Below are 26,551 nucleotides of genomic sequence, written 5' to 3'. Positions count from 1 at the left end.
AATTATCTGGTCCACCCTATCATACCATCACATGTTTACTTAGTCTGGACACCCGTGGAACAGATGATCAATACAATTCCTGTGATTAGGTTTTAACAGGCTTTTTATCCTATTAATAAATTTTCTTTCGTAGTCCATTGTTGCATGAATGGATTCCTTGACCATCTATTGAACCTGTGCGACTGCACAGGGTGCTGATATAGGAAGGGTTACTTTTCTACCATATTACTTATGGTATATACAAATCTGCGAATTTTCATGTCATTTTACTGGCTTGACTTATATACCAGAGTGGTGACCCTGCTGCAGCATCATGGGCTGCAGCAGACCACTATGTTTGCCCTCATACAGAGAGAAAATGACCGTCCATGTAGATGCTCACAAAGTTACAAAAATGTTAAAATTGAATCAAATACCAAATGCCATGTTTTCATATTTTCAGGTGGGCATACTTGATGTTGATCTCTGTGGTCCGAGCATACCCCATCTCTTGAATTTGGAGAAAAAAGAGGTATTCCAGTGTGCAGAAGGGTAAGCATGTGCTATATCTCATTCTCAAGTAAAATTTTAAATAATTTTTTTATGTGAAGTGATAGAATGGGGAATTGTAATAGGAACGTTTTCAAAGTAAGGGTTGAATGGTTATATAAAAAAAGGAACAAATGAGTGGAACTAAAGTATAATTTTTTAATTCCCATACATATCTCTAATATTTTTCTATGCAACTATAATTTTTTCCCCTCCATACGTTTTTTCTTTTTGTTGGGTACAAAGGTCTTCAACCTTTTCTCGAGTAGCAAGCACTGTCTATGACAACCATAATACATAGGTGCAGGGCTCGCGCAGCCAATCGCCATTGCGCCAAATCGAGATATAATATTTCATTAGAAAAATGTATAAAAAATCAAATTCGCCAAATTTTGAGTGTCTATTCGGCTTCTTGACGGTCAAATTGACCATTTGACCCATCTTCATAAATCCAGAAGTGAAATTTTTTTGGCCCAATCATAGCTCAAATATTGCACTGAAAGAGCTTTTTTTTTAAATTAAAATTTTTGAAAAAACACCCTTTCCTTGTGAGTTGCATAGCTGTAAATAGCTCCTTTTGTTTGTTAATCATTTCACGTCCAATACACCCTGTATATCCATTAAGCATGAGAATAAAATGAGCATCATAGAATCTGAATACCACGACGGCAGTCACAGGAATAGACTTGAGATAGTACGCTTCATCGCTGATTTCAGTTGAATCTAAACCCTTTGAGTGGCACTGACAAGATATCTCGTCTTCTTATTTTAGCATTGACAAGCCCAAATATTTTGTAAAGTTAATCCCTCTCTCAGTGGAACACTTTTCCCTATACCAATGGTTCACAAACTTTTGTCGACCACTGCTCCCTAGCCTAATTCACGATTCGCCAGGGGCTCTTCAAGATAGATTAATAGATATTTTCCCATATAAATTTTCCCGTAACTTCTTCAAAGCATAAATAGGTGCACAAATGAATATATCAAGCTTGCCGTGACACCTCACATAAAGGTTGGCGATGCCCCTAGAAACAGTGACGCACACTTTGAAAACGCTGCTCTATACCATAGGCGGAGATAGACTTGGAAGTCTGGGGTGGTTGGAGGGCACGCTAATAATGATGTCAATTCCTATATAAATATATACATTAGATTATAGTCGACTTCACCTTTAACACTGGGGGGAGGGGGCATGCCCCCTGTATCTCCGCCCATGCACTATACCAGTGATTCCCAACGTGGGTGTTAACGCCCCCCCCCTTGGGGGCGATGGAATGTTCCAGGGGGGGGGGCGGTAGAAGCTACGGGTGCATAAAGCCTTGAATTCTATGATTTAAAATAATAGATATTATACCAACATAAATACCGTTGAAGTTTAGACTTTTTCACTTTTCGTTTTAAAATTTCAAGTTTGTTTATTTTTCACCAAAACTCATTAAGTCTGTGAAAGAATAAAAATGTGTGCATTTTTAAGCAACATCACGGCAAGTCGAAAACACATCATAATAAATTATTGTAATCATAATTGTGTTAGAAACAATCTTGTCAATAGAATGTTTTTCATTAGTTGATGCTGAATGACCCTTTGGTTGTACATTAAGTGAACTGAGAAACCTTGCACTATATGTGATACTGAATCGCCACCAGGCATTCACTTTAAAGAGGAGTGAGTCTTCATGAATGAAAGCACTTTTATCTACAAGAATAATGTTAATCCATGAAGTTAATTTTGGCTCAATGACCTTTCATGTTACATAAACACAGATTTTTGGTGTTTATATTTTTCCCTTGTAGTTCGTTTGTAGTTTATTCATTAATGCTGAATTCAATTTGAGAGATTAGATGAAAAAATAAGGTAGGTGAGATGAAAATATGCATTCCTAATGATTAACAAGATTTGTATTAATTAATAAGCAGTCAATGAATTTCAATTGAAAAAAATCTGACTTTTTCGATTTCTTTTTAAAAATTATTTTTTCATACTTTGCACTAGTGCAAATAACCAACCACATCTTTGAAGATATTGTTTGATCGAGCAGCAAAAACATTGTGACTCATCAGAAATAATATTTTTCTAAAAATTCATGCTTTTTTTAACTATATAAATGAAATTTGTATTTGATTATTAGTTTTTCCCACTTTGTTTAGATGGATGCCAGTGTACGTTGATAAAGAACAGCGTTTGTGTGCAATGTCGATAGGGTTTCTATTAAACAGTTCAGAGGAAGCAGTCGTTTGGAGAGGACCCAAGAAAAATGGTATTTTGAATTGTTATTTTTATGCCTCATGTTAATCGAGTTTGATTGTAATTCGAGTTTTAAGGGTACATCCAACTGAATCACACGATTTATAAGTGTTAATGATTCATTCTAATACAAATGATGTTTACTCATAGCTATGATAAAGCAGTTTTTATCAGATGTTAATTGGCCATTGGATATGGACTTCCTAGTTGTTGATATGCCTCCAGGAACTTCAGATGAGCATATGGCAGTAGTTGAGAACTTGAAAAATGCTCAGAATACGCATGCTGTTCTTGTGACGACTCCTCAAGTAAAGAGCTTTCTGTTGAATTTTAAACAGGATGTCTATTACTAAAGTTAATGTGCTCTGAGCTGTCTGTAGCCTTGCTTACCCATCAGAAAACAAACTTTTATAAAAAAATTTGGAAAACAAGGAATGTCTTGATAAAGGGATTGGGGGAATTTTTTCATATCCCTGTAAAGAAGTGTTTCTTAAACTTTTGTCAACCATGGCTCCCTTGTTTAATTCATGGTTCATCTGCAGCTCTTGAGAATAGTTTAATGGAAATTTTAACTTATATAAAAGAACCACTTCAAAGCATAAATGGGCATACAGATCACAATCTCCAGCTCACCACAATCCCTTAGAAACCATGGCATACACTTTGAGAAACACTGCCATCTTAATTCTTAATGCATGGGCCGACCTGGTACTGCCCAGAGCCTCGTGAAAATGAGATTTGGTTAGAATTTTCAAGAGCATGCATGCGCATTGGTAGGCAGGCATTTCTAGCCATGTAAGGGTCTCTATAAAATCACTTTGACCAAGGGCCCACTCTCAAGATGACCGATGGCACAGCAGAGGTCAGCTGCAGTTGGTTTTTCCCAACTTTTAGGAGTGAATGCAAGCCAATCTCCCAGTTGAAATCTCTTGTAAAGCAACAGACCTACAATGGTACAAACATTCTATCATTATATCCTACTTATATTTTGAGAAATAGATGGCAGCACAAAAAAATCATGTGGAACACTAGATACACAATCAGACTGTTAGGTAGACAAGCACACACTTCTGGCACAATTCATTCAGTAGTAAATTGCACATGGTCATAGACCAGAGTTGAGTTCAGTTTGAAAAAAAGAAAATGATTCCACAACAAAATATATGTAGAGAAATTTCTTTTACAGCCAAGGTCGGGTTCAAACCTAGGTCCTCATGATGCAAGTCTATCACTACGATCAGTGGCAGTACAAAATTCTTTTTTTTTTAAACCAAGCAAAATTCAGGTCTATCGCCATCTATGGGCAATTTACTACCTAGTGAGTTGTGCCGGAAGTGTAGGTGTGTGCACCTAACAGTCTGAGTGCGTATCTAGTGTTGTGTCTGATTTTTTTAGTGCTGCCATCTATATTTCAGAATTGAATGAGAAGTGTAATGATTGAATAGTTGTAGCGTTTATAGGCCTGATGCTTTCTGTGGCGAGACTTTTTAACAGGGAGATCGGCTCGCATTCGTTCCTCGAAATTGGAAGCCACAGAGAACCAACTTCAGCTGACCACCACTGTGGTGACGGTGGGGTTCAAATCCAGGACCTCATGATGCGAATACGTCAGTATGACCACTCAACCACCCCAGCGGCATTTCATTCCATGCACCGCCCAGGTTCTATCGACCATTGTGAATTTTAGCCATTGGCCGGATGAGGGGGCCGGGCAATGTCACCCCAGCGGCATTCATTCATTCAAACTGAGCACAACTCCAGTCTATCGCCATAGGCAATTTACTACCGATTGAGTTGTGCTGGAAGTATGAGTGTGTGTGTCCCCCCCCCAAATACCCCGGGCCACGAAAGCGACTGTATGCATTCAACTGCCTGACACCTGGCCAGCCGTCACCCAGCCCTCAAAGTCCAGCCGCTCATCCGGCATGGTTTTAAGGCAGCTGCCTCGCGACCTTCGCCTACAAGGAACAGCTTTCGCCCTTATTTAATTAAATACTAATTCGTGACTTCCTCCTTCTTCGCCTCGTCCTCATTGGAAGTTGGAGTCGGAGCCTGGATCGTCTGCCTCTTGATCTTCGTTTTCCTCCTCAGTCCATTCTTCTTCTCCCTGTCGTCCCGTCTCCTGTTCTGTCTCCTGACACCTTCTGATGCTCTCACTCCTTCTCCTACGAGCAAGGTCCACCAGCAACACATTTTTTTATAAAATTCAGGCCACACCCTCTCCTGAAAAAATGACAATGGAAATGGCTCTGTTGGATATGCTTAGTTACCCTGCCTTAAAGCTTGAGTTGTTTGTTAACACTTACCATGTGCATTATGATTCACATGTAAACACTCTTCAGTGGTAAATACCGGCAATGACATGCTTGTTCTTAATTTCTTTCCCATCTCTTGCTTGAGACATTCCAGAAGTTTCAGAACATGCCAACTTTAATTATAGACACACTGTATCTTCAGTGTTTATTGCATTGTATTTTTTTAATTACATGAAGAAGATTAAGTGACATTTTCATCTCCTTGTGACAAGCATTAGATGAACTATGTGTACATAAAACTTCCAGACAATTGATTTCTCTTGCCCCCTAACTGACAAAAATAGTCTTCACTCCTTACTTTTATCGACCAAGTTTCGAGAGTTATTAGACCTAATGAAAAGAAAAGTGCCTGTACTTTTCATTTTCTACATTTTAAACATAACAAGTGTTTTACATCATGACAAGCTGGTTTAACAGCAACTATTACTTAACCAGTCAGGTGCCCAATAAATTTTTCCTTTTTTAAAAGTTTGGAGCTAATAAAATGAATTTTCCGGATTAAAATTTTATCAATACATTTAAACTGACTTCCTTATGTTCTTAACTGTTTTTTAAAATCATCAGCAAAAAAAAATTATGGTAATTGAAATAATTACTGATTAGTTTTAAAAAATTGAAATAATTAAATTAAAAATTGGCATGATGGCTGTATGCCATCATACATGACTGGTTAACCATTCATTCAAACCAAGCACAACTCTGATCTATCGCTGTGGTCAATTTACTACAGATTGGGTTGTGTCGGAAGTGTATGTATGTGTGTGTGTTCAGGTACCTAACAGTCTAAGTTCGCATCTAGGCCAACTTCAGCCGACTGCCACTGTGTTGCTAGGGTTGAACCGGTACCTCACGATGCGAGTCCATCACTATGACCACTCGACCACCACAGCGGCCAATTCTTAACCACACATGTGCCTCGTAAACATTCAGAGGAATTTCTAATGATTTGGTGCATGCAGGAAAAAGTCTTTCGCGCGTGCGTGTGTGTATATATGTGGCAACAGCCCTAATCTATATACATAAAATTGATTTTCTGTCTGTGTGTGTGTATGTTCTCTATACAAATCTACAATTTTAGATTGATCGTCGTCAAATTTTGCATATATACCAAATGGGACCCGACTTGAATGATAGGCTACTTTAAAATTTCATCAGAGCAGGGCAACTGCCCCAAATGGGCAAAAAACCGTAGGGCAACAATGGTTTTCTGGCCTCAACAATCACTTTCCGAATGTTTACTTTGCTTACCGTGGTTCCCTAGCAATGTGTTTCAGACATGTTTTACGCCTTTACAATGGTTTGTTACTTCTCTAATCCTGTTAGCATATGTATATGTATAATAGTTTATGCCTTTATAATGGTTGACCACATTTTCAATACCCTCAGTAATGAGGCTTTTTGAATATACGTCATAATCATCATCAGCATTGCTTTGAGGGTCAGGAAAAGGGTAATCCTCATAGAAATCAGTGTACAAATTGCCTATTTTGGTGTAGAAATGCAGTAATTTTTTTGCGGCGTTTTCCACTACACATTTTTAAAAAATTTTATTGAATTCTAGATTTTTGAAATATTGAGTTCGCTTAGAGATATACGAAGCCCAGGAGATTAAATATGAAGTGATTAGCCAGACCTACTTTTTAATTGAGATCCATGCAATAACATTGATTTCAACTTTTTATTTATATCTTCTCAAGTATGAAAATTAATATCTCCTTATTGTCTACCTGCATAAATTCATATAGTTTAGATTGTTTTAAAATTAATTATGAGCTCATAAAGTACATCAAAGAAATTCCACAGTTTTAATATTTTTTTGAAGCAGAAACCGGCAGATGAATAACTAGAACTTCAGGGGGGGGAGGTAATCGAAATACTTGGCACCCCTTGAAAAAGAAGAAATATATATATTCATTTCCATGTTTCTTTAAATCTAGATTTGTTTATTTCATGAGTCGCGCAGTAAGTCGCCATATTGGTTCAACTTGAACACGGTTTGTATGCCCCTCAAGGAAAGAGGGACATATCACGTGATCCAAAAAAACCTCATTGAAGAAAACCTGGGCAACGGCGGGTATTATAGCTAGTGTATGTATATTGTCATAATTATGTGTTTTGTATTGTACTGGTGCTGCCATTCACCTTCAGTGATAGAAGTGGCAGATGGCAGAATTTCCGTGTTATTCAAGTATCGTGTTGAAGGTCTGTCTGCTCTTTGCTAAGAGACTTTTGGTTTACAATAGCTATAACATGTAAAGAGAGCTTTACGCATTATGTGAAGGTAGATTCTATGGTTTAACCGGTGGCTCGACCGGATAACTCCTGGTGTGATTCAACGTTGTCCTAGTTCCGTCACCTGCTCCATAATTAGACCGGTAGCTGCTTAACTGGGTGCCTCTAGATATCCCGAGATACCACTTTGGTTTCAACATCTCTATGATTGACCGGTAGCCTGACCTTCTGTGAAGTTTGTTTCTGTGTAATGCTCATTATGTGTAGTGCTGCCATCTGCAATCAGTTTTTTAAACTATGAGTTTTTCTCAACTCATAATGAGTGAAGTGTAATAAATGAATAATCGTAATCTTGTAGGCCTGTTGCTCTCAGCGGTGAGACTTTTTAACTAGGAGATCGGCTAGCATTCGTGCCGCAAAGTTGGGAACCAAAGTTGGTTTTCTGTAGTTCCCAACTTTGAGGCACGAATGCTAGCCGATCTCTTCGTTAAAAAGTCTCGCTGCTGAGAGCAACAGGCTCACAACATTACAATTATTCATTTATTACACTTCTTCACTCACTAAGTTGAGAAAAACTCATAGTTTAAAAAACTGATTGCAGATGGCAGCATTCCACATAACGAGCATTACACAGATACACAGAACAAACTTCACAGAAGGTTCACTATACATACACACACACATTCCAACATGTACCAATTCGTTAGAAGTTCTGCAGAGGAATATGGACGAGGTGCGTGCCTAGTTTAGTAGTAGTAGTAGCCTGACCAGATACCTCTTGGTGTGTTTCGATATTACCTTGGCTCTGGCATTTCTCAGACCGTTCAACACTCAATGGACTAACCGACCGACTGTCAGCAACTTCTTAGGACTGTCTCCAATTTGACTGTAATCCTGCTGACGAACTAGGATGCGAATGATGTGATAAATGCTTTCTGGGTCATCTCAACAAATGGTGAGATTTTCCCGATTATTGGTTTAGTTAAACATTATGTATAAAAAAATTAACTTACTGTGATAACCAAGTGTCTGAAAAATGTTATATTGAGAATGCGAGTTTTAATATTCATCAGAATAAATGTTTAAAATGAGCAAACTGATTTGTTTCATTGTTGTCATCTGTTCAATCAATAATACTGGATATAATATAACAATTGAACTGGAAAATGTGAAGAGAACATTGCATTGAAATGGGAGCTCCACCCTTATATAATGAAGTTTTTCCATATTTTGTAAATTTTGCATTGTTTATCTACACTATTTTGATCGCTTATAACAAACACTGATGTCAGCAAAGTATGCCTATAACAAATTTTCAACTGATTTTTAAACACAAACTTTGATGAATTCATAATGTTATCTAAATCTTTTTATCAGCATAAATTTACTTTCCTACAACATGTAGGTACAACTATTAACGCCCCCTTTATTTCCCTGAAAGACGTTCTAGCTAGCGGAAGGGGGGGGGGTGCCAGTGCCATCGTAACGCATGGGCTGTGACCTGGGGCTTCAGAAAAATGACGGGTAGTTGAATTTTTCGAGAATTTTCCAGGTAAGGCCTCCGAAAAATCACTTGGCCCGGGAGCCCATGTTTGTCTTAAGACTGCCCTTGGGGGCAAAGAATGGGGCAACTGCTTCGGGCAGTAAATTTTAAGTGGGAACAAAGACACCTTTATAAAAATCTTAGAATTTTACAGTTGTGAAGGTAGCACTAACATTTTTACACCCCCCCCCCTCCCACACACATAAATATCCTAGTTATGGTCCTGTTGTAGGACGTTTTTTGTGAGCTAAATTTTGTGAATTTCAAGCACAAAAACGCTGCCCATTCTTTCAAAAAGTTGAAGCTGTACATTTGTTTAAAAGCTGAAAAGTGTGGTATCAGCAATTTGGGATTCCTCAAAGTTAAAGAGCAAAGAAAAATTGAAGGAAAAGTTTTTAGATGGTGTGAAAATCTACAAGAAGAGATTCGTAGGAGCTCTTTTCAAATGATTCAAAAACAAGGGATGAAAAAAAAAAGGTTTCAGTAACCAGGCTCTTGATCAAAGAAAAATCATTACATTTTGCATTTTTATTAAGCAAAAATGATTTTATTTCGAAACGTTTAGCATCCACAATTATATCATGACGAAAAAACAACCAAATACTTTCATCAAATCAAGACACTTTCTGGATATTATGCTGAGGTGAAAAGTTTGAAAGAAAAAAAGTTTGTGGTCTTAGATGGCCAATCGCTGAAGTTGAGAGAGGCTGCAATGTCCCTACTCAGCAAGTCATGCTATTGTGCATGTTTTAAGCGAAGAAAGGTCATGTTGAAGTGGTATAATATAATGGTTTGCAAGAACTCCTCGGTTTGATTCCCAGTAAAGACAGCAAACTTTTCTTCCAAAGTTCACCTCGCAACAATATCCAGAAAGGCTCTTGATTTGATGTATCATGAGCTGAGAAAAAAATCATCCATCATCAACAAATATTTTTGTTTATGTATTTAATTATGTAATTATTTTCATTATACTTTTGACCTCTTTTAATTAGTTTAATCTCTATTTATTTTAAAATTATCTCAGATTGTAGAAAAATATGTATTGTGTTTCATTCTGCTTAGATGTATAATTTTTGAAGCCAGTACAGATATAAAAAGTTCATGTATTAAAACAGTTGAACTGTCTTCACAGACTTTGTTATAAACTGATCCAACTGTATTCAAACATTTATTTTTTGCAAACGTTGTTACTTCTATAGTCATTTTAATCTCAGTGGGGCACAACTGATCTAATAACTTTCTAATAGACACAGACAGCCCCTTCACATTTTCCTTTCTCTCTCCTTTCCTAGATGGCATCGACAGTAGTGCTATTGAGTAGCTGTCTCTTAGGACTGTGATACACATGCTATGGTAGTCATGGTACTCTGGTAGTCAGATTTCAGTGTGTAATAGTCTCTTAATTCAAAATCTTAGGGTTCATTCAAGTATTACGTAGTGTCAGTGGGGGCTTCGGATTCGCTGACTTTTGACGACAAGGGGGGGGGGTTTAAAGGTTGCTTACATCATCAACTACCCTTTTTGAAGATATGAAATATTCTAAGCTGCTGACAAGAGGGGGGGGGGTCAAAAATGGCTAAAAATCTGCTTATGTAATACTTGAATGGCCCCTTACTGGTCATGGGTGGTAATCAAAGTGATCTGTTAGGGTTATTGCGTCCAATTATGTAACATTTTGTAATTTAAGTATTTTAACTTTCCAGTTCACGTGAGTTCCAGGCCTGTGAGACCCAAAATGCGTATGTATTTCATTTATGACAGGTTACAGCAACAATTTTCTTGAGGTTCTCGCTAACTTTCTTTTGTCGGGTGCAGAATCTAACAGGCACAGCATGCAGTCATTTTCTCACCTCACGGCATTAAAACTTCTTTGACTGGTTTAATTTAAAATACATGGTTTTTCAAAAAAACTGGTTATTTTTTCTTCTATTGACATCTCTAATAATCATGGCCATCACTTGGCAGTTGTACAAATGAAATCAATCAGGTATTTATTATGTTTTTTTGAAAGTGTGTCCTGTCAAGCACATTTCGCCTAATGTAAGGTTAATTAATCTTGAAATTTAAACAGGACCAGATTATCTGAGTTAGGTGAAATCAAAAGTTCAGATAGGAAGGGGTCCTACTGTATCAAAAATTTACAAAATGGTATCTATACCAATGATTATCACTCCAGACTAAAGTTCTTGTTCATTTGGTACTTGTTGCATAACTATCACTTATATTTTTATTTTCTGTCATATTTCCTTTCATAATCTATTTCTATAAAAATTGATATTTATGTTTCCTTCATTTAATAATATGAATTTTTTGCACACTGTTTTAAATCCATTGCAGCTTGTAGCCATTAATGATGTGAGGCGAGAGATAACATTCTGCATGAAAACACACCTGCCAATCATAGGAATCATTGAAAATATGAGTGGATTTGCTTGTCCCAATTGCAAGGTTGGTGCTATTATTTCTTCATAAATTTCTCTGGGGAAAGTATTTCATTGTTAGTCACCATTTTCACTGGTACATCAGAGCCATATGCAGGGAGGAAAGGGCATAGTGGGCCTGTGCTTCCCCCCCACCCCAAAACGATAAAAAAAATTAGCATCTAAAGGAGTTTTTCTTTTGATAGTTTAAATTTCTGTTGATTTAAAATATTTTTTAAGGTTAGTGACACAAAAGGAAGGGATTCCTTGTGTCCCCTGCAAAAGTTGAACCTGCATATGCCTTGACTGGTACCACTGAACCACATATGCACAACATTGTAAACATACATCTGGGGAGTTGATAACTTCAGCTGACCGTGATGGTGCACCGCCTGTTAGAATGGCACTTCAACCTTTTTGATGCGATGTCCACATGGCTACACTGTGGTAAATTGTTAAGTGCTGGCAACTGAACCCTCACAGACAGATAGGAAATACTTACCCTTTGAAGCTCCTGAAAACCCATGCTGACTTATCCTCCATCTTTGTGCTAAGTGTGATATCAGTATCATTGGTACAGACAATTGTTGCTTATACACCGTTTTTCTACCAATAAGACTTCACTAAAAACAAAAAACAAGTTTTGCTGCTCAAAGATGGAGGAGAATGAGTCTGCCTAGTCTAGTTATCAAGGTGTCTTACTTACCCTCTTGAAGGAAAAATAAATGAAACTGCAGCCTCTTCTCATTTGCTGAGCTACTGAACAAAACAGCTGAATCCTGTTATACAGCACTTTGATCTATCATTGAGTCCACGCCACACAATGATGGCAGCTTCCATACTGCAGTTTAATTCCAGGTTAGCCCTTTGTCCCTCAACACCTGTGGTATAAAGCAGTGGTTCTCAACTGGGAGCCATATGGCCTTGGGGGGCCCTAGGATATTCCAGGGGGCCACGGATGAAAATCTCGCAAAAGGGGAGCCACGGCTACTGATACGGGGGCCACGAAGAAGTTGGTGAAATTGACTAAAAAGTCAATCATTGTCAGTCAATCATAGTCAGTCATTGACTAAAAAAAATTTAATTTCAAACAAAATGCATAGAATATCTTTTTCGCAATTTTTCCCCTATTCTAGTAACATTAACTATAAGGAAATTAAAAAAGTTGTTCATGTAATCTCGGTGATTTTACAACTTGGGGGGTGACGGTAGGCCCTGAAATGAACTGTGGAAGAGGTTTAAGCAAAATGGAGTAATTGTAAGGACAGAAAATTGTGTGTGTTCGAAGACTTTTCATTCAAAGAGGGCTGCCATAAAGAAAGCAGACAAAGATTTGTTGACCTTTCATTGACATTCTTTTGAGTGATGGTAGTAAATGTAATCCAAGTAGTAGATGGGTGAAAAATGAAAGCTTGTAAAAAAAAAACCCATAGTTTTCATGTAGTTACAAACGGATAGCCATCTAGTTTAGCACAAAACTATCTTCAGCCGGCACTGAGTGGTCTGGTGGGGAATATATTTATAAAAATCGAATAAAGAATGATTATTTCAATCGCAAGGTGTTCATATGTCATTCCTTTCAATTTAACAGGAAAAAAGTAATTTTAAACATATTTAAGATGGTCTTAATGTCATTTGGTTTGCTGATTGGTTTCTATAAGCAATCCAAGCAGATAATGTATTGGGACTTCCTCTAAGATTGACACCACATCCTTAAAGTTTTTAATCGATACTGTAATGCTTCCTATTAACTGGCCTACTACTTGGCCTGCAACATCCCAAATAATTTCAATGCAATTTTCCTATCCTGCAAGAACAATGTTGTGGACATTAGAAAAAAAAAAATTCTTAAAGGGCGTATGACCACATTTAAAGCAATTTAAATCTGTTTATTTGAGACTCACTGCATCTGTTGATTTCTCAAAAAAGTGCAATAAATTCTCACATAAGTCTTCACTTTGAAATGTCCACAACCGGCTCAATGCATCTCTTTGTATGTGTCAACCTAAAATTTATGGTTTTTAGTGTTGATAATACGCATGCAAAACTAATTCAGTGACGCGTTTTCACAATCTGCAAAAACTGTGTGGATTTGATAATTGGAAATGATGTCTAAATGCCAAAGATTTGGAGTTTGAAATGAAAAAGGAGATGAGTCAAAATGAAAAAGGCAAATAATTGAAATTGTGCTCTCCGTATAAATGAAATATTTTAATATTGAAAGCTATATATAGAGATTAATCGTGACCGAAGTCAAATGTCTCATAAATGTAAAACTTTGTCATAAACTGAGAGTGAGGAGCGAATCTCCTTGCGCATAAGTGGAATTTCAAGGCATTTATGCACAACCGAGCCCCTCTTAGCCATTTTTCTTTTTTTTCTCCCCACCCTTTCTTCCTTTTGTTTCCTTCCTAAATTTATAAAAGTAAAAAGGCCATAAAATCATTATAAAAAGGACTGTTTTTATATCAAACTGCCGAAGTTTAATTACTTTAGTGCAAAAATTTCCATTTTTTTTTGGGGGGGGGAATACAGTCAAACCCCATTATAAGCCCCGTTCACATGTGCAAGATTGGGGGTCGCTTTGGTGGTAATTACCGGCATGACAACTTTTTTCCCCTCGTAGGGAAGAAAAAGGTGGGAGAGAAGCTCATCAAAAAAGCCCATCTTTCTTGGGGTGGATTGGAGGTCGACACCAACCTTCTCTCCCATAATCCTTTGCGTCGCGAAAACTGCTATAAGCTCCTTTGTCAACCATCTTGAATCAATCACTTCCATTCAACCTACGTAACCAGTGACGACTTCCGAAAAAAAGAGGGGGATTACCGGCATAAACTTAACGTCATGTGAACGGTTTGTAGCGAAAATCCCCGTTACCGGGAACTTCCCGGGACGTTTTATTGTACATGTGGACGGGACTATAATGAACTCCAAGAGACCGGATAAATCCCTTTGTAATAACGAAATTTCGCTACAAAAGAATTCCTGATTTTTATATTGTTCCTATGTAAACTTATCTGGAGGATTAGAAATGTTTTCGTTAAAACAATTTTTTTCCCGTTATAACGGTATTCGTTAAAATGAGAGTCGACTGTATTTCGTCTCAAACTGTTTTTTTACGTGTATATGGAGGCTGCATGGGTAACAGGGCATATGGCACTTTACTGGCGAGCCGTTAGTCTTAGAGACATACCCAACTAGAAAAAGTATCCAAATCAGGTGTCCAACTCAGATATGTCATTCATGTTGTAAGGGGTTGTGTAGTAATAAAATAAAAAAAAACCTTTTTATACCGTCCCCGTGTGCCAAAGAATCCAATTAAAAAGTTGTTGCTCTGTCTTTCCCGATGCCAACTGAAATAATTTCACGTTTCTAAGTGCAATATTCACCGAGATAAGCGAATTCGAAAAATTGAAGAAATTTGGGGAAAAAACAGCATTAAATGCGGGTAAAATGGTTTCCTGCATTTAATTGTTTTCTCCAACTTTCTTTGAATATCTCAGTGAATATTGCAATTAGAAACGTTGAATTTTTTTTGTTGGAGACCGGGAAACAACTTTCCAATCGGGTTTTGGGGCACAGGTGTCTGCATAAAAAGTTAACATTTTTATTTTAATAACTATGTAACCCCTGGCAACATGAATCAGATATATGAGTACTACACATTATTCGGGTACTTTTTCCAACTGGAAGTATGCCTCTAGGACCAATGGTTCTCCAGTAAAATGCCATATGCCCCGTTACCTATACGCCCTGTATATTAAATATAGTACGGACTGTTATGTGAAATATATATTGTGTTGTGTTTAAGCCAACTCGCACGTTGCTTCGTTCGCCTGCGAGAGAGTGGCCACATTATGAACCAAAAAAACTACTTGAAGGTAGCTTGTCATCCAACGAAATATCAGATTTTCACCATATCGGAATCGAAGTCAACAAACTGATAATTTTCTTATTTGAAAATCTGATTATTTATATTTTCCGATGGCCTTGAAATCCTGATAATGAATCATCATTATGTTCACATGAACAGTTTTGTCACTGCGTACATGATTTCTCTGGAAACTGAATGGTTCAACCAAGTATTTAAAAAATTTTCATGCGTATTTTAGTTCTTTTAAAATTCATAGTAGGGCTACAACATGAACCTATATCCTTGATACATGTATTATTCTTGAAAACAATGTGGAAGGTTGAACTTTTGAATTGTGATTCATTTGTGTGGCTACTCCCTCATTACTACTTTTATCCGCATGAAGAGAATAAAATTAATAAAACTGCTTGCTACCACTTTTTGCGTTTTTTATCATTATAAGGGTGCGTATTTTGGAGAAGCGACAGCTGACATTTCTCAATGAAACCATAATTACACACATTTGCACAAAAAAAAAACTAATTTCAATATAATACTAATTTCATCCAGTACAGTAACTTGATGACATTGTGCCGTTTTCAAGCACAGAGTTTACATTGATTGAAAATTAATTTATTCTATTTTTTACTGTATTCTATTATGTTTATTTTGCTTTATTTTCATAAATTGAAAATTAATCAAATTAAATTCAAACATATTTATACTTCAGTCAGTGTTTGAATAACTATCTTCTACTGGGAAAACGGGAGGGGGAAGGAAGGGGGGGGGAGTAGAAAATTATTCATGTTCGCAAGGGGGGGGGGGGGTCACAGGAATGAGAAATGGTTGAAAGGGGTGCCATGGACAAAAAAAGGTTGAGAATCACAAGTATAAAGGGATTCTATTGCACTATTGAAGATGAGAGATTCATCAGCATATGATAACCTAATCAGAGAGAGAGTGTTTCAAATAAATTTCGTTTTTAACCTCTTCGCTACAGAGGCACACATATTGCAGAATAACGAAAATAAACTTCACTTTTTCAATGCAAAATGCTGTTTAGTAGAAAGAAACTTTTGCTGCTTAGTGGACAGCTTTGTAGCGTACAGGATGTTAATATTACTGTCTTGTAGAGAAATAAAAAATTAGCTGTTTTGAATATGGAATTAACTCAAATTTGTGAATTTTTGAGTTATGACTTTATTCTTGCTGGTATGTGATATGTGTATCTATTTTTTGACGGTTCTAAATAGTTTTTTAATGATTCTTTTTTAAAGTCAAGACTTGAGGTATGCATAAGGGTAACTAATTAATTAATTAATAACTTTTTTCCAATTTTGTTTTTCTTTTCTAAAGACCATTTTATCACACAATGAACACAAATCAATTGCAAAAAAATTTTGGATCAGGTTTAAGGTCTGTTATTTTTCAAACAGACTTTGTATTTCTATTAGCTTGAAATTTACATGCAATTAGCGTGAATATTTTCTATTTTCCCCTATTTTTTTTTTTATGTTGAACTATAGGAATGTACAGCAATGTTTTCAAGAGGTGGTGGCGAGCTCCTGGCCGCAGAAATGAATGTCAATCTTTTAGGTGAGCTTTGTTATTTACAGTGGCATCTATTGTACAACTATAAAAATTCACGTGAAATAATTTAACAATTATGGTCAGATTTTTTTTGCAAACCCATGTAATGCGAAACACTGCTTTATGTAAGAAAAATGTTTGGTCCTGCCTCTCACAATAAGATTCTCATTTCTTTTTGTATCCTGTGTATATAATATGGCAAGTGTAAGATAACAGATAAGATGGCATGGGGGGGGGGGTGCGCTCAATTGCTTTTAAAACATACCTCCATCCTAATATGTGTACATTCATCTTAACTAAACCCCCAAACTTCTGCAACTCCTAATCCCATCTCGTCTGTAATCACCACAAAATTTGTTAATCGCGACAGTACCCAATTGTCTGGGGAAAATAGTTGTAAAAAAGTTTGTATTTTTGACACAAAATAAAGTGCTCCAGACTCTGCCACGAAGCTGGGCTGAAAGAGATCTCGGCAACGGGATAAGTCCAGTGGCAAAGTTCTGGCGTTCATTCATTCATTGGTCCTGCCTCTCAGTAGATCTAAGTTCATTGAATAACACAAAATTTGGTAAATGAAAAATAACCTCTTTGGTCCTGTACAAAAAGGTTGGAATGTATTTTTATCCAAACTCGCTTACTACAAGTTTGAAGAGACACAGACCAATGTTCTTTAACTGTAGGTCTGCAGACCGGTACTTCCGTAATTTCCTGCCAATTTGTGAATCATTTCAACCACAATCTATATAGCCATTACATAATTTCATATTTGTTTAAATATTATACCGTCTTCGTATTGGTTTTCATTTGTCTTAGCTGTCAGGGGTCTAACAATTATATTTATTCTTGTTTTGCTGGCACACAAATTATATTTGATCATTTTTGTTGCACCACGGTCATTTTCTGCACACGAGGGCTAATTAGACCGGGACCTACAATTTATTGCCGATTCCGAACGGCAGGCTTGTTTTTTATACTCGTCGAGGGGTTGGTGTGCTAACCCCTCGATGGGGGACTCCCTGCGGTAGCAATTTTTGCTGTGGTCAAGTCGCCGTTTTTTGTTGTACCCCTGTGTCAGGAAAGTTTTCAGACAAGGACGAACTGGGTATCGAACTCGCGACACCTCTAAACATCCTTTGGTACTTTAGGCGAGCATCTTATCGACCGGGCTACCGTGCCCCACACAAATTGTTTACCTCATTTATTTATTGCAAGTCTAAAAATGGTTTTTTAGTTGGTTTTTTTTTTTGCTTGTTGGTAAATTAGTCAAACTTGGTTATAATGTGACATTGAAGATTCCGCAAAATTTTATCATTATAACTGAGGTATTGTTACAACCAATGTTGGCATTTTCAAGACTTTTAATGGCTAAAATATGATCATATGTAATCACATAATGTGTATGAAGTTATTTCATCATGATTTCCGGTGACCATATTTCATTGATAACAATGCAGAATGCCAGTTCAAAAACCTTGCAAATTGTCAAATACTGTAGCTATTGGTGAGAAATACAGTGCTATAGCAAGTCTGCAGTGAGTGAAAATATATTTTGCGAGAAAAATAATATATAACTATGGTATGCCATTAATATCTTACAATATGATTTATATAAATTATGTAAATTACCTTTGTCTCATTCTAATTAAGATTATAAATTTAATTAACTAAGCTTGGTAGGAAAAACAAAGTTTATATATTTAAAATAAGTTGGGAATGACAAAAATTTATGGAAAAATACTGGAAATTGTCCTGTACTTGGCTCATGTAATTGTATGGGTCAGAGTGTCAAACATAATGTAATAAATAATTTCTTCAGCAATAGGTATCAATGGATAGATCAACAGGAGAACATTTCTTCAACGTGATCAGCTCCAATTCCAAGGATTTCTTACTAAAAAATGCCTTAAAAACGGAAACACAAATGATGGAAAATGTGGCGGTATATCCGAGTCATTATATATGTTTTCATCAACGTTATAAGCAAGGTTCATTCACATTATTCTCAGTGGGAATCAACCCGGGCCACCAATTATTGACATTGAAGCCTAGGTGTCATTACAAATGCTTTTGATGGATTTCCCCACATTTATTTCATTGCCCGTCGGCAAATTATTTGTATTATTGATTTTTTTTTTTGTTAGTCGTCCAATCATTTCTCATATTTATTTATTTTTTGCTGATCTGCAAGTTATTTATTTATTGCCAGTCTTCAGACTATTTCTCCTATTTACTTATTTTTTTGTGGGTTTTGTCGTCAAATTATTTTTCTCATTTATATATATGCAAATTATTCAATTATTTCTCCTATTTTTTGTCAGTCCACAAATTCTTTCTCACATTTTCACTGGTCCACAAACTTTTCAACTACAGTAGACTTTTGCTAATCTGACACATCAGACCAGGGTATGCTTAGATTACTGAAATCACCTTATATTACTGGAAGTTAAGGAAGCCCATTTAAATACAGTGAAACCTGGATATAGCAATACTCAGCAGAACAAGAAAAAAAAATGTTTTAGGGAGGTAAATCGTTAAATCAAGAGAAAGCACTATCATTAGGCACCACCAAATTTATGTTGTTAGTGTCTCTTCTTAATTGGCATTGTTAGAACATCCCTAAAATGCATTTTAAGCATTTATTTGCAAAAAAAATATATTGTTTGAAAATATAGTTGATTAATTACCAGCCAGCACTTTTGTGTACTACACAGTGTACACAAAAGTGCTAAGTGTACTAACTTCACTTTTGAAGGGGGAGATAGTGCAAAATATACCAATGTGCTATTAGACGCCCTTGAAAGAAAAAAAAATGGTAAAGAATTTAAAAGTAAATTAAGAATATTTTGAACAAAATATTAGAAAATATTGTAGCCATTTTTGAAATCTAAAAAATATTGTTGTAGAGCGATATATTGTTATATCGAGTATCTTTATAGCAAGTTTTCACTGTAGTATGAACTTCTGCACAGTGACATGTTTTCCTTCTCTACACTCAAAGAAAAAATGTGGAATTTTTAGACAGACCAAACTAGAATGTGGCTAGTTTATCAATAGTCTACTGTACTTTCACTGGTCCATGATTGTAAAAAGACTGAACACTGATACAGGCCATAGCTAATGTGAATATTTTTTAAACCATATTTGGCTCCTCATTTAACTGTGTTAAAAATTTCATCTGTGCTTGAATAAGTTTTGTTATAACAAGAATTTTTTGGACTTAGTAAATTTTCTTTGTGAAATTTTACATTCCAGAAATAATAGTGAACAGCTTGCAATGAAACCTGTCTAAATTAGTAGTATCTTAGGAGCGCACAATACGCCCAGAACACACGTTACAACTTTAAAGGCCACTGTTAAAGTTGTAAAACTTCGCAGATCTGGAGCAACAATTTATGAATATAGAAGAGTTGATCAACTTTGCCCAAGAATATTAAGAAGACACCAACGAATAAGACAAATACACTGGTCGTGTATTTGCCTTATGCGTTGGTGTCTTCTTAATACAATTTATGAATGCCTGGCAGAATGTATCGCAAGATGAGATTAGGAATCTTTATCACTCCTTACATCAATGTATACAAGCATGCATCGCTGCCCGGGGGGTTTCACTAATTACTGATTTGAACATTCAATGTGCAATTGCTAGCCATTGATGGGTCCTATGGCATTGAATTTTTAATCATTCGTTATCTGTGTACAAGCTTCACACATATTTTATTTCAGTAAAAACAGTCATTTTCTTTATGGTGCTTCGTTTTTTTGCAAAAGAGTATTTTGATTGACAAGAAAATTTTGCTCACGACACTATTATTTTATGTTAGTGCATGAAAACATATTAACATGTTCATTAGCTGAATATGTATTCATTAGCCAATTCAGAAAAACATAAAAAAAAATCTTTGTTAGTCAAAAAATTCAAAAGCTGAGGTGTTTGTTAGCCTAGGTATCACTGTTATTATGCAAAATAAATGTAAATTTTGCACGGTAAAAAAAGCAGTAGTAAAACCTCTCGAAGAGTAGCTACTTTAATGCCCCCCCCCCCCCACCAAAAGAATGGGGCTGATAGGGTTCTTCCACAGAGTAATAATACTATAGAGTGCGCGCGAGGGGTTACAATGTGAAGCAAAGATCCGGAGTCACGTGACTCCAGTCGAAAGGCTGGTCAGGGAATCTCGCTGGCAATGCTTTCCTTATGGCTACTCGTATGACGATCTACACGCGCTGTCTTATTTTTGATTAGAATGGCCAACACTTGCGCAGCTTTCGGATGTTCTGAGCGGTTTAGGAAAGGGGGACCAGTATCCTTTCACAAGGGAATACTTTTTTGCTTATTCATCTTCTTATAAATTAAAAATTGGAATATTAAATTGACGATGCAATGGATTTCTGACGTAATCTCAGTTTTTAACGACTCCATTTTGGATTTAATTCAATTAAAGTTCCAAGTTTTGGTAAAATTCAAATGTCATGAATCATTATTAAATGTTTTAATGGAATTTTTGGCAATAAATGATTGAAATTGTGAGTTTTATGAAGTTTTAACTGAAATATACGTCTCCGCAAGATTTGGCGAGATTTGGCGAGCTAGTGAGTTCATTCGACTTTTGCTCAACTTGGAAGAAAATATGCTTTTCAGAAGGAGAAATTTATGAAAAATATTCTATTTAAATAGAATGTGAGGAAAACTTCCCCCCCCCCTCTAGACAATTGCAGTTTTGCATAAAAATGCATAACAACCTCTAAAAATAATAGTATTTTTACCCCTCTTCACACCTGAGATAAAACTATTACAGAAAAGAAATTTTTTTATTCCTTAATTTATGTTTGTTGTATGTGAAATTGCCGCTTCAAACAATAAAATTAATTATTCAATTGATTTTTTGAGTCAATATCTGTACTAAGACCTGAAGTCATATATTGTGTACCTCAGATGTTATCTTGAAAAAGAATCATTCTAAAAACGATTTAATACCTTAAATTAAGATTAACATATGCATACTTTTGGAGCGAAGAGATTACATATGTCATATGTGTATATATATATATATATATATGTGTGACATGTGTAAATATTATATTATATGAAATATTATATCTTAAAATATTATATATATATATACACACTTTAAATTATTACATATATACTCTACATGGAATTTTAATTCTTATAATTTAGAGAAATTGATGATGAGATTCTGTGATTTTCTTGAGTAAAATCTATTTTAATCCTGAAATATTATGTAAGTGTTTACAGTTTTGTGTGATGAGGTTATAAAAGGTTTTTCAGGAATGTTAGAAATGAAACTTTTTCTTATTGTTTGAATATTATTTCATGACTGAATATGGTATGAGTGTGAATGTGTTACATTACATAACATAATATGATGCATTATAATTAATTATATATTAATTATGAGTATATAGAGTAATTGTAATGTTCTGGAAAGATATATTTTTGTTTTAATAACCTCTAGTATAAATAAATTTTCGAAATTAAAAGCGACAAAGTGAATGAAGAGAATATTTAAAAATATAAATGAATTAGGCTTTACAACATATACGTTGTTCCGTTTTCCAATATTTGTTTATTTTATGGAATTTATTTTTTCAAATCTGATACTCCCTAAATATTTCACATAAAAATGAGTGAAATTCATTGAAAAAATGAAGGAAAGTTTTCATCAACTTGATCGAATTGAGTCAAATTTCGTTACAGCAACATCCTAGCTTCTGCGAAAAAGCGCCAAATGTAATAGCGCAGAACCTGTTCTTTCCCCGACAATACTGCTCATCTTTTCTTCACGTTCGACAAGTTTTATGAATAGCGTGCGCGGTCTATTTATATCTTAAGTCTATGGGTTCTTCCTTGGACAATTTTTTTGTTTGAAACAACCATCAGTTTTTGTTTTTTCATGCTATAAATTCACTATAGAATGGTATGTGAAAAGTCCGGCTTGGGGGCCTGCCAAAGATACCAGCCTAAAGGCCCTGTTCCGTGATGTGGGGGCCCATAGCTACTTTTGATTATTTATTATTAATAAAAGCCGTTAATTCTCTGAGGTGATCCCCCAACAACTTCAATGGTTATTAGTGGAAATTTTCAGAGGCTTTCTCATAGTTACGCACAAAATCCACCTTGTGAAAGGGCTAATATAGATGTACAGAAAATCTGCAGACCAGACCCTATCGGTAAAGGTTGGCCCTTGAGAGAGGTTTCACTGTAAACAGAATTTAACTACCATGAAAACTTTAATGATACTAATCCATTTATTATTTGACAGGATCTGTACCATTGGATCCGGTTTTTTCAACAAGTATCCAGAAAAGATGCGCCAAAGAAATTGTCGAATCAGACACTCTTCAGAAGTTTGACACTATAGCTAAGACAATTATAGAAAGTATCAAATAAAATATGAATTTTTGCTTTTCTATCAAACTGATCAATGACTGAATTTATTATATCATTAACCCTTACAGCAGCAATCCCGAGATATCTTGATCTTAAACTTTATCTGCTTTATTTCAATCACTCCAAAATATCTCGGGTTCTTAACATGATTTTATTTACTAATGTGGTAGTTATAATGTGGATCAGGAAAACTTTAAAAACCTTTTGAAGGGTTAAAGAAAGATTATAGTCGTTCGAGACTAAGCTAAAGCCATGCCACAGCGAGCGATTCTATTGTTTTTTCTAAAGAAAGAAGCCAAATGTGAAAGCGCAGTCACTGATGAGCTATTCTTGATACAAATTGCTTCACATAAAATAAAAAATTGTGCCCAATGTGACATAGGTAGATCTCATCTTCTGCTTGAACGACTGTACAGGGTGCACAGCAAACGGCATATGGAATTTTACTAGCAAACCATTGATCGTAGAGGTATACTTCCAATTAGAAAAAGTATCCCAATAACATGTAGTTATTAAATTCAAAAAATTATCTTTTCATACAGTCCTCGTGCGCCCCAAAACCCAATTAGAAAGTTGTTACCCTGTCTCTTCTGATCAGGGGTGGCAACTCTGCGCCAATTGCGCCGCACTGCGCCAAAACTAATATCTTGCGCCATCCTGCTCCAATAGCGTATTTTCGCATTTTTCTGCGCCAAATAGCGAATTTTGCTTCAGTATGCCCGGAATTTCGGAAATGACGCCAAAAAAATTTTGTTCCTGCTAGCCACGAAACGTTTCTTTACGAGAGAGAAGAGCGTGTTTTATTCCACTATACTTAAACTATCGGCCCCTGATCGGGCTTTCCATCGCGAAACCCCGATATTGTCCGTGATCGTGGAACTGAAGATGGCTTGCAATGCCTTTCAGCTTTAAAGGCAAATTCGAGTGTTTCCGTTTAAAAAAAAAAGTCGTCACTGGAAGCAGCAGAAATTACTGCAGTCGATTGTCATTGTGTTAGATCCCGATGTTTCGTGAAAAAAATTTTCATTCCGGGAGTAAAAAGCGCATGTCCGCCGAATTACGAATGTTAGTTTAGAAACTTTGCCGAATAACGAGCGTTAAATCGCTAATTTTGCCGAATAACGAGCGTTAAATCGTCAATATCGCCAAATAACGAGCGTTAAATCGTCAATCTCGCCAAATAGCGAGCGTTAAATCGTCAATCTCGCCAAATAGCGAGTGTCAGATCGCCAATCTCGCCAGATAATGAGTGCTGAATCGCCAAACATCGAGTTGATTGTTCCGAAATTCTCCCATTTTGCAACAATTTCTTTCCAAGTATAAAAAAATTAAAAACTTATAAAATTTTTTTAGCTCATTTGAAGTGCTGCTGTTCAAGGCAGCAAATAGTGCCCACAGTAAGCAAAAATCATCTTAAATAGACGGGTGCAAAAAATTTTATGATAGCCGCTCTTTCAAACAAGGTGTCAAAAGCCTAAAACACAAAAATCAAGCTGACGAAAAGATGTTTGATAACAAAAGACAGTGCAGTTTTATTTTGAAAAGGGTTGAGGGTTAACGAAAATATTCTTGTTAATTTCACTGTTCCAATTTATAAATATCTGCTCCGAATCTCATATTTTGCTGCTCCGAATCTCATATTTTGCTGCTCCGAATCTCATATTTTGCTGCTCCGAATCTCATATTTTGCTGCTCCAAATCCCGAATTTGCTGCTCCAAAACTGCTCCAAATCCTGAATTTTGCTGCTCCAAAGCTGCTCCGAAATGGACTTAGTCACTTCCCACCCCTGTCTGATGCTAACAAAATATATATATATATATGAATGTTTCTAAGTGCAATATTCACTGAGATATTCAAATTTTAAAAATGAAGGAAATTTGAAAAAAAAAACAGCATTAAATGCAGTTTTACTCGCCATTAAAAACTGCTTTAACCACTTCTTAATGCGGTTCATCCCAATTTTCCGCTATTTTTCAAATTTTAATATTTCAGCAAACATAACACTTTTTTTTGGCATCAGGAGAGACAGGGCAACAATTTCCTAAATATGTTTCTGGGCACACGGGAACAGTAAAAAAGTTTTATTTTTTTTAATTTAAATAACTACAACCCCTTGAAACATTGCACGCTATTTGGATGCTTTTTCTAATTAGAAGTATGCCTTTACGATCAACTGTTCACCAGTAAAATGCCATATGCCCTGTTTGCTATGCACCCTGCAAATTACCGTCTGCACAGATCTCTGTATGTTGTACATCACAGGCTGTAAAACTTTTTACGGCCTGATTATTTAAAATAATCACAGTAGAATAGACATTTTACTATAACAATTTTTTTTATTTTAAAATTGAAAATATGTAAATTATTTTCAGCAGAGCTACCCAAAGTTTTGATTTTTTTTTCCCCAAAATTCAAATACCATTCATAGTTCCATGAAATTTAAATTGCTGAATTGGTTTGAAGGATTAAAACTTCCAAATGTGAATTCAAGTACTGGAACACAGTACCTTTGACAAAACAATTTGAATTATCAAATAACTTGAAATAAATAATGATGGAATGAATTCGGCAAAATGGTTCATGGACAGGAGGCTAATCTTAGATCAGTGGTTCTTAACCGAGGGTCATGACCCTAACCATGGGCGGAGATATAAGGGGGGGGGGGGCAATCCAGCACCAAAGATGGAGTCAACTGATCCAATGTATATATGAATTGACATCGTGCCCCCCCCCCCTCAGACTTACAAGTCTATCTCCGCCTATGACCCTAACCTGCAGTCTTGGGATATTCTGGGGGGGGGGGGGAGCCATGGTGAAAAAAAAAATTAAACTATTGGTGTGAAAAAATACTTTTCAAATAAACTACAGAACAAAAGAGTTACAATGAGAATCCAACTTTTTGGGTGAACATTATGTGCAGGAATTTCAGCTCTATAGGGCAATATTGTAACTGAACACATGAAGTTCAACGCAGGCCCCAGTAGCAATTCCTGCCCAGACCATCAAGCCACCACGACAGAAGGCACATAAGTGTATGCAGGGTTTTCTCAAGAAGGGTGGTCAATATTTTTCCCTGTAAAATAACACTAATCTTGGGGGAGGGGGGTGGTTAGAAACCCTTCCCTACTCCAATATGTAGGAGTGTCTTTCGTGGATGCTGTGGGCTTGATCTCGAGTACTAGATGTTCACACTCGTAGCCGCCTGGAGTCATTGTTTAGGACGGACTGAGACTGTGAAAAGCAGTGTTTCCCATTGTGCTGGTGTCTAGACCAGAGTTTAATCTTGTCCTACAGTATAAAGATGTCAGTGGAACATAACACAGATCACTGGTTGTCTCCCATACAGGTAACCCTCTTGCAGCCATTGTAAAACAGTGGTGAGATACCACTTTTTTTGTCGACACTGCAATCTCTG

At 36.2% G+C, this 26,551-nt stretch overlaps 1 protein-coding gene across 1 annotated transcript in view; it reads left to right on the top strand.

The window, feature by feature from the left end:
- Window positions 1–23,162, top strand: part of LOC149063642 (cytosolic Fe-S cluster assembly factor NUBP2 homolog) — a 29,409-nt gene extending 6,247 nt beyond the window's left edge. Inside the window, exons 3-8 of the mRNA XM_089255831.1 lie at window positions 443–531; window positions 2,677–2,786; window positions 2,924–3,081; window positions 11,201–11,311; window positions 16,663–16,732; window positions 23,008–23,162. Coding sequence (XP_089111957.1) covers window positions 443–531; window positions 2,677–2,786; window positions 2,924–3,081; window positions 11,201–11,311; window positions 16,663–16,732; window positions 23,008–23,135 — 666 coding nt within the window. The 3' untranslated portion in view covers window positions 23,136–23,162. The remainder of the gene's footprint in view (window positions 1–442; window positions 532–2,676; window positions 2,787–2,923; window positions 3,082–11,200; window positions 11,312–16,662; window positions 16,733–23,007) is intronic.
- Window positions 23,163–26,551: the final 3,389 nt, after the last annotated feature.

The sequence above is a fragment of the Pholcus phalangioides genome, unplaced genomic scaffold, assembly GCF_987345545.1.
Source record: "Pholcus phalangioides strain wild (caught in Gottingen) unplaced genomic scaffold, Ppha-v1.0 ptg000172l_1, whole genome shotgun sequence".
NCBI lineage: Eukaryota > Metazoa > Arthropoda > Arachnida > Araneae > Pholcidae > Pholcus > Pholcus phalangioides.
Note: the sequence above shows the minus strand (reverse complement) of the source record. Positions and strands in the feature narration are given on the sequence as shown.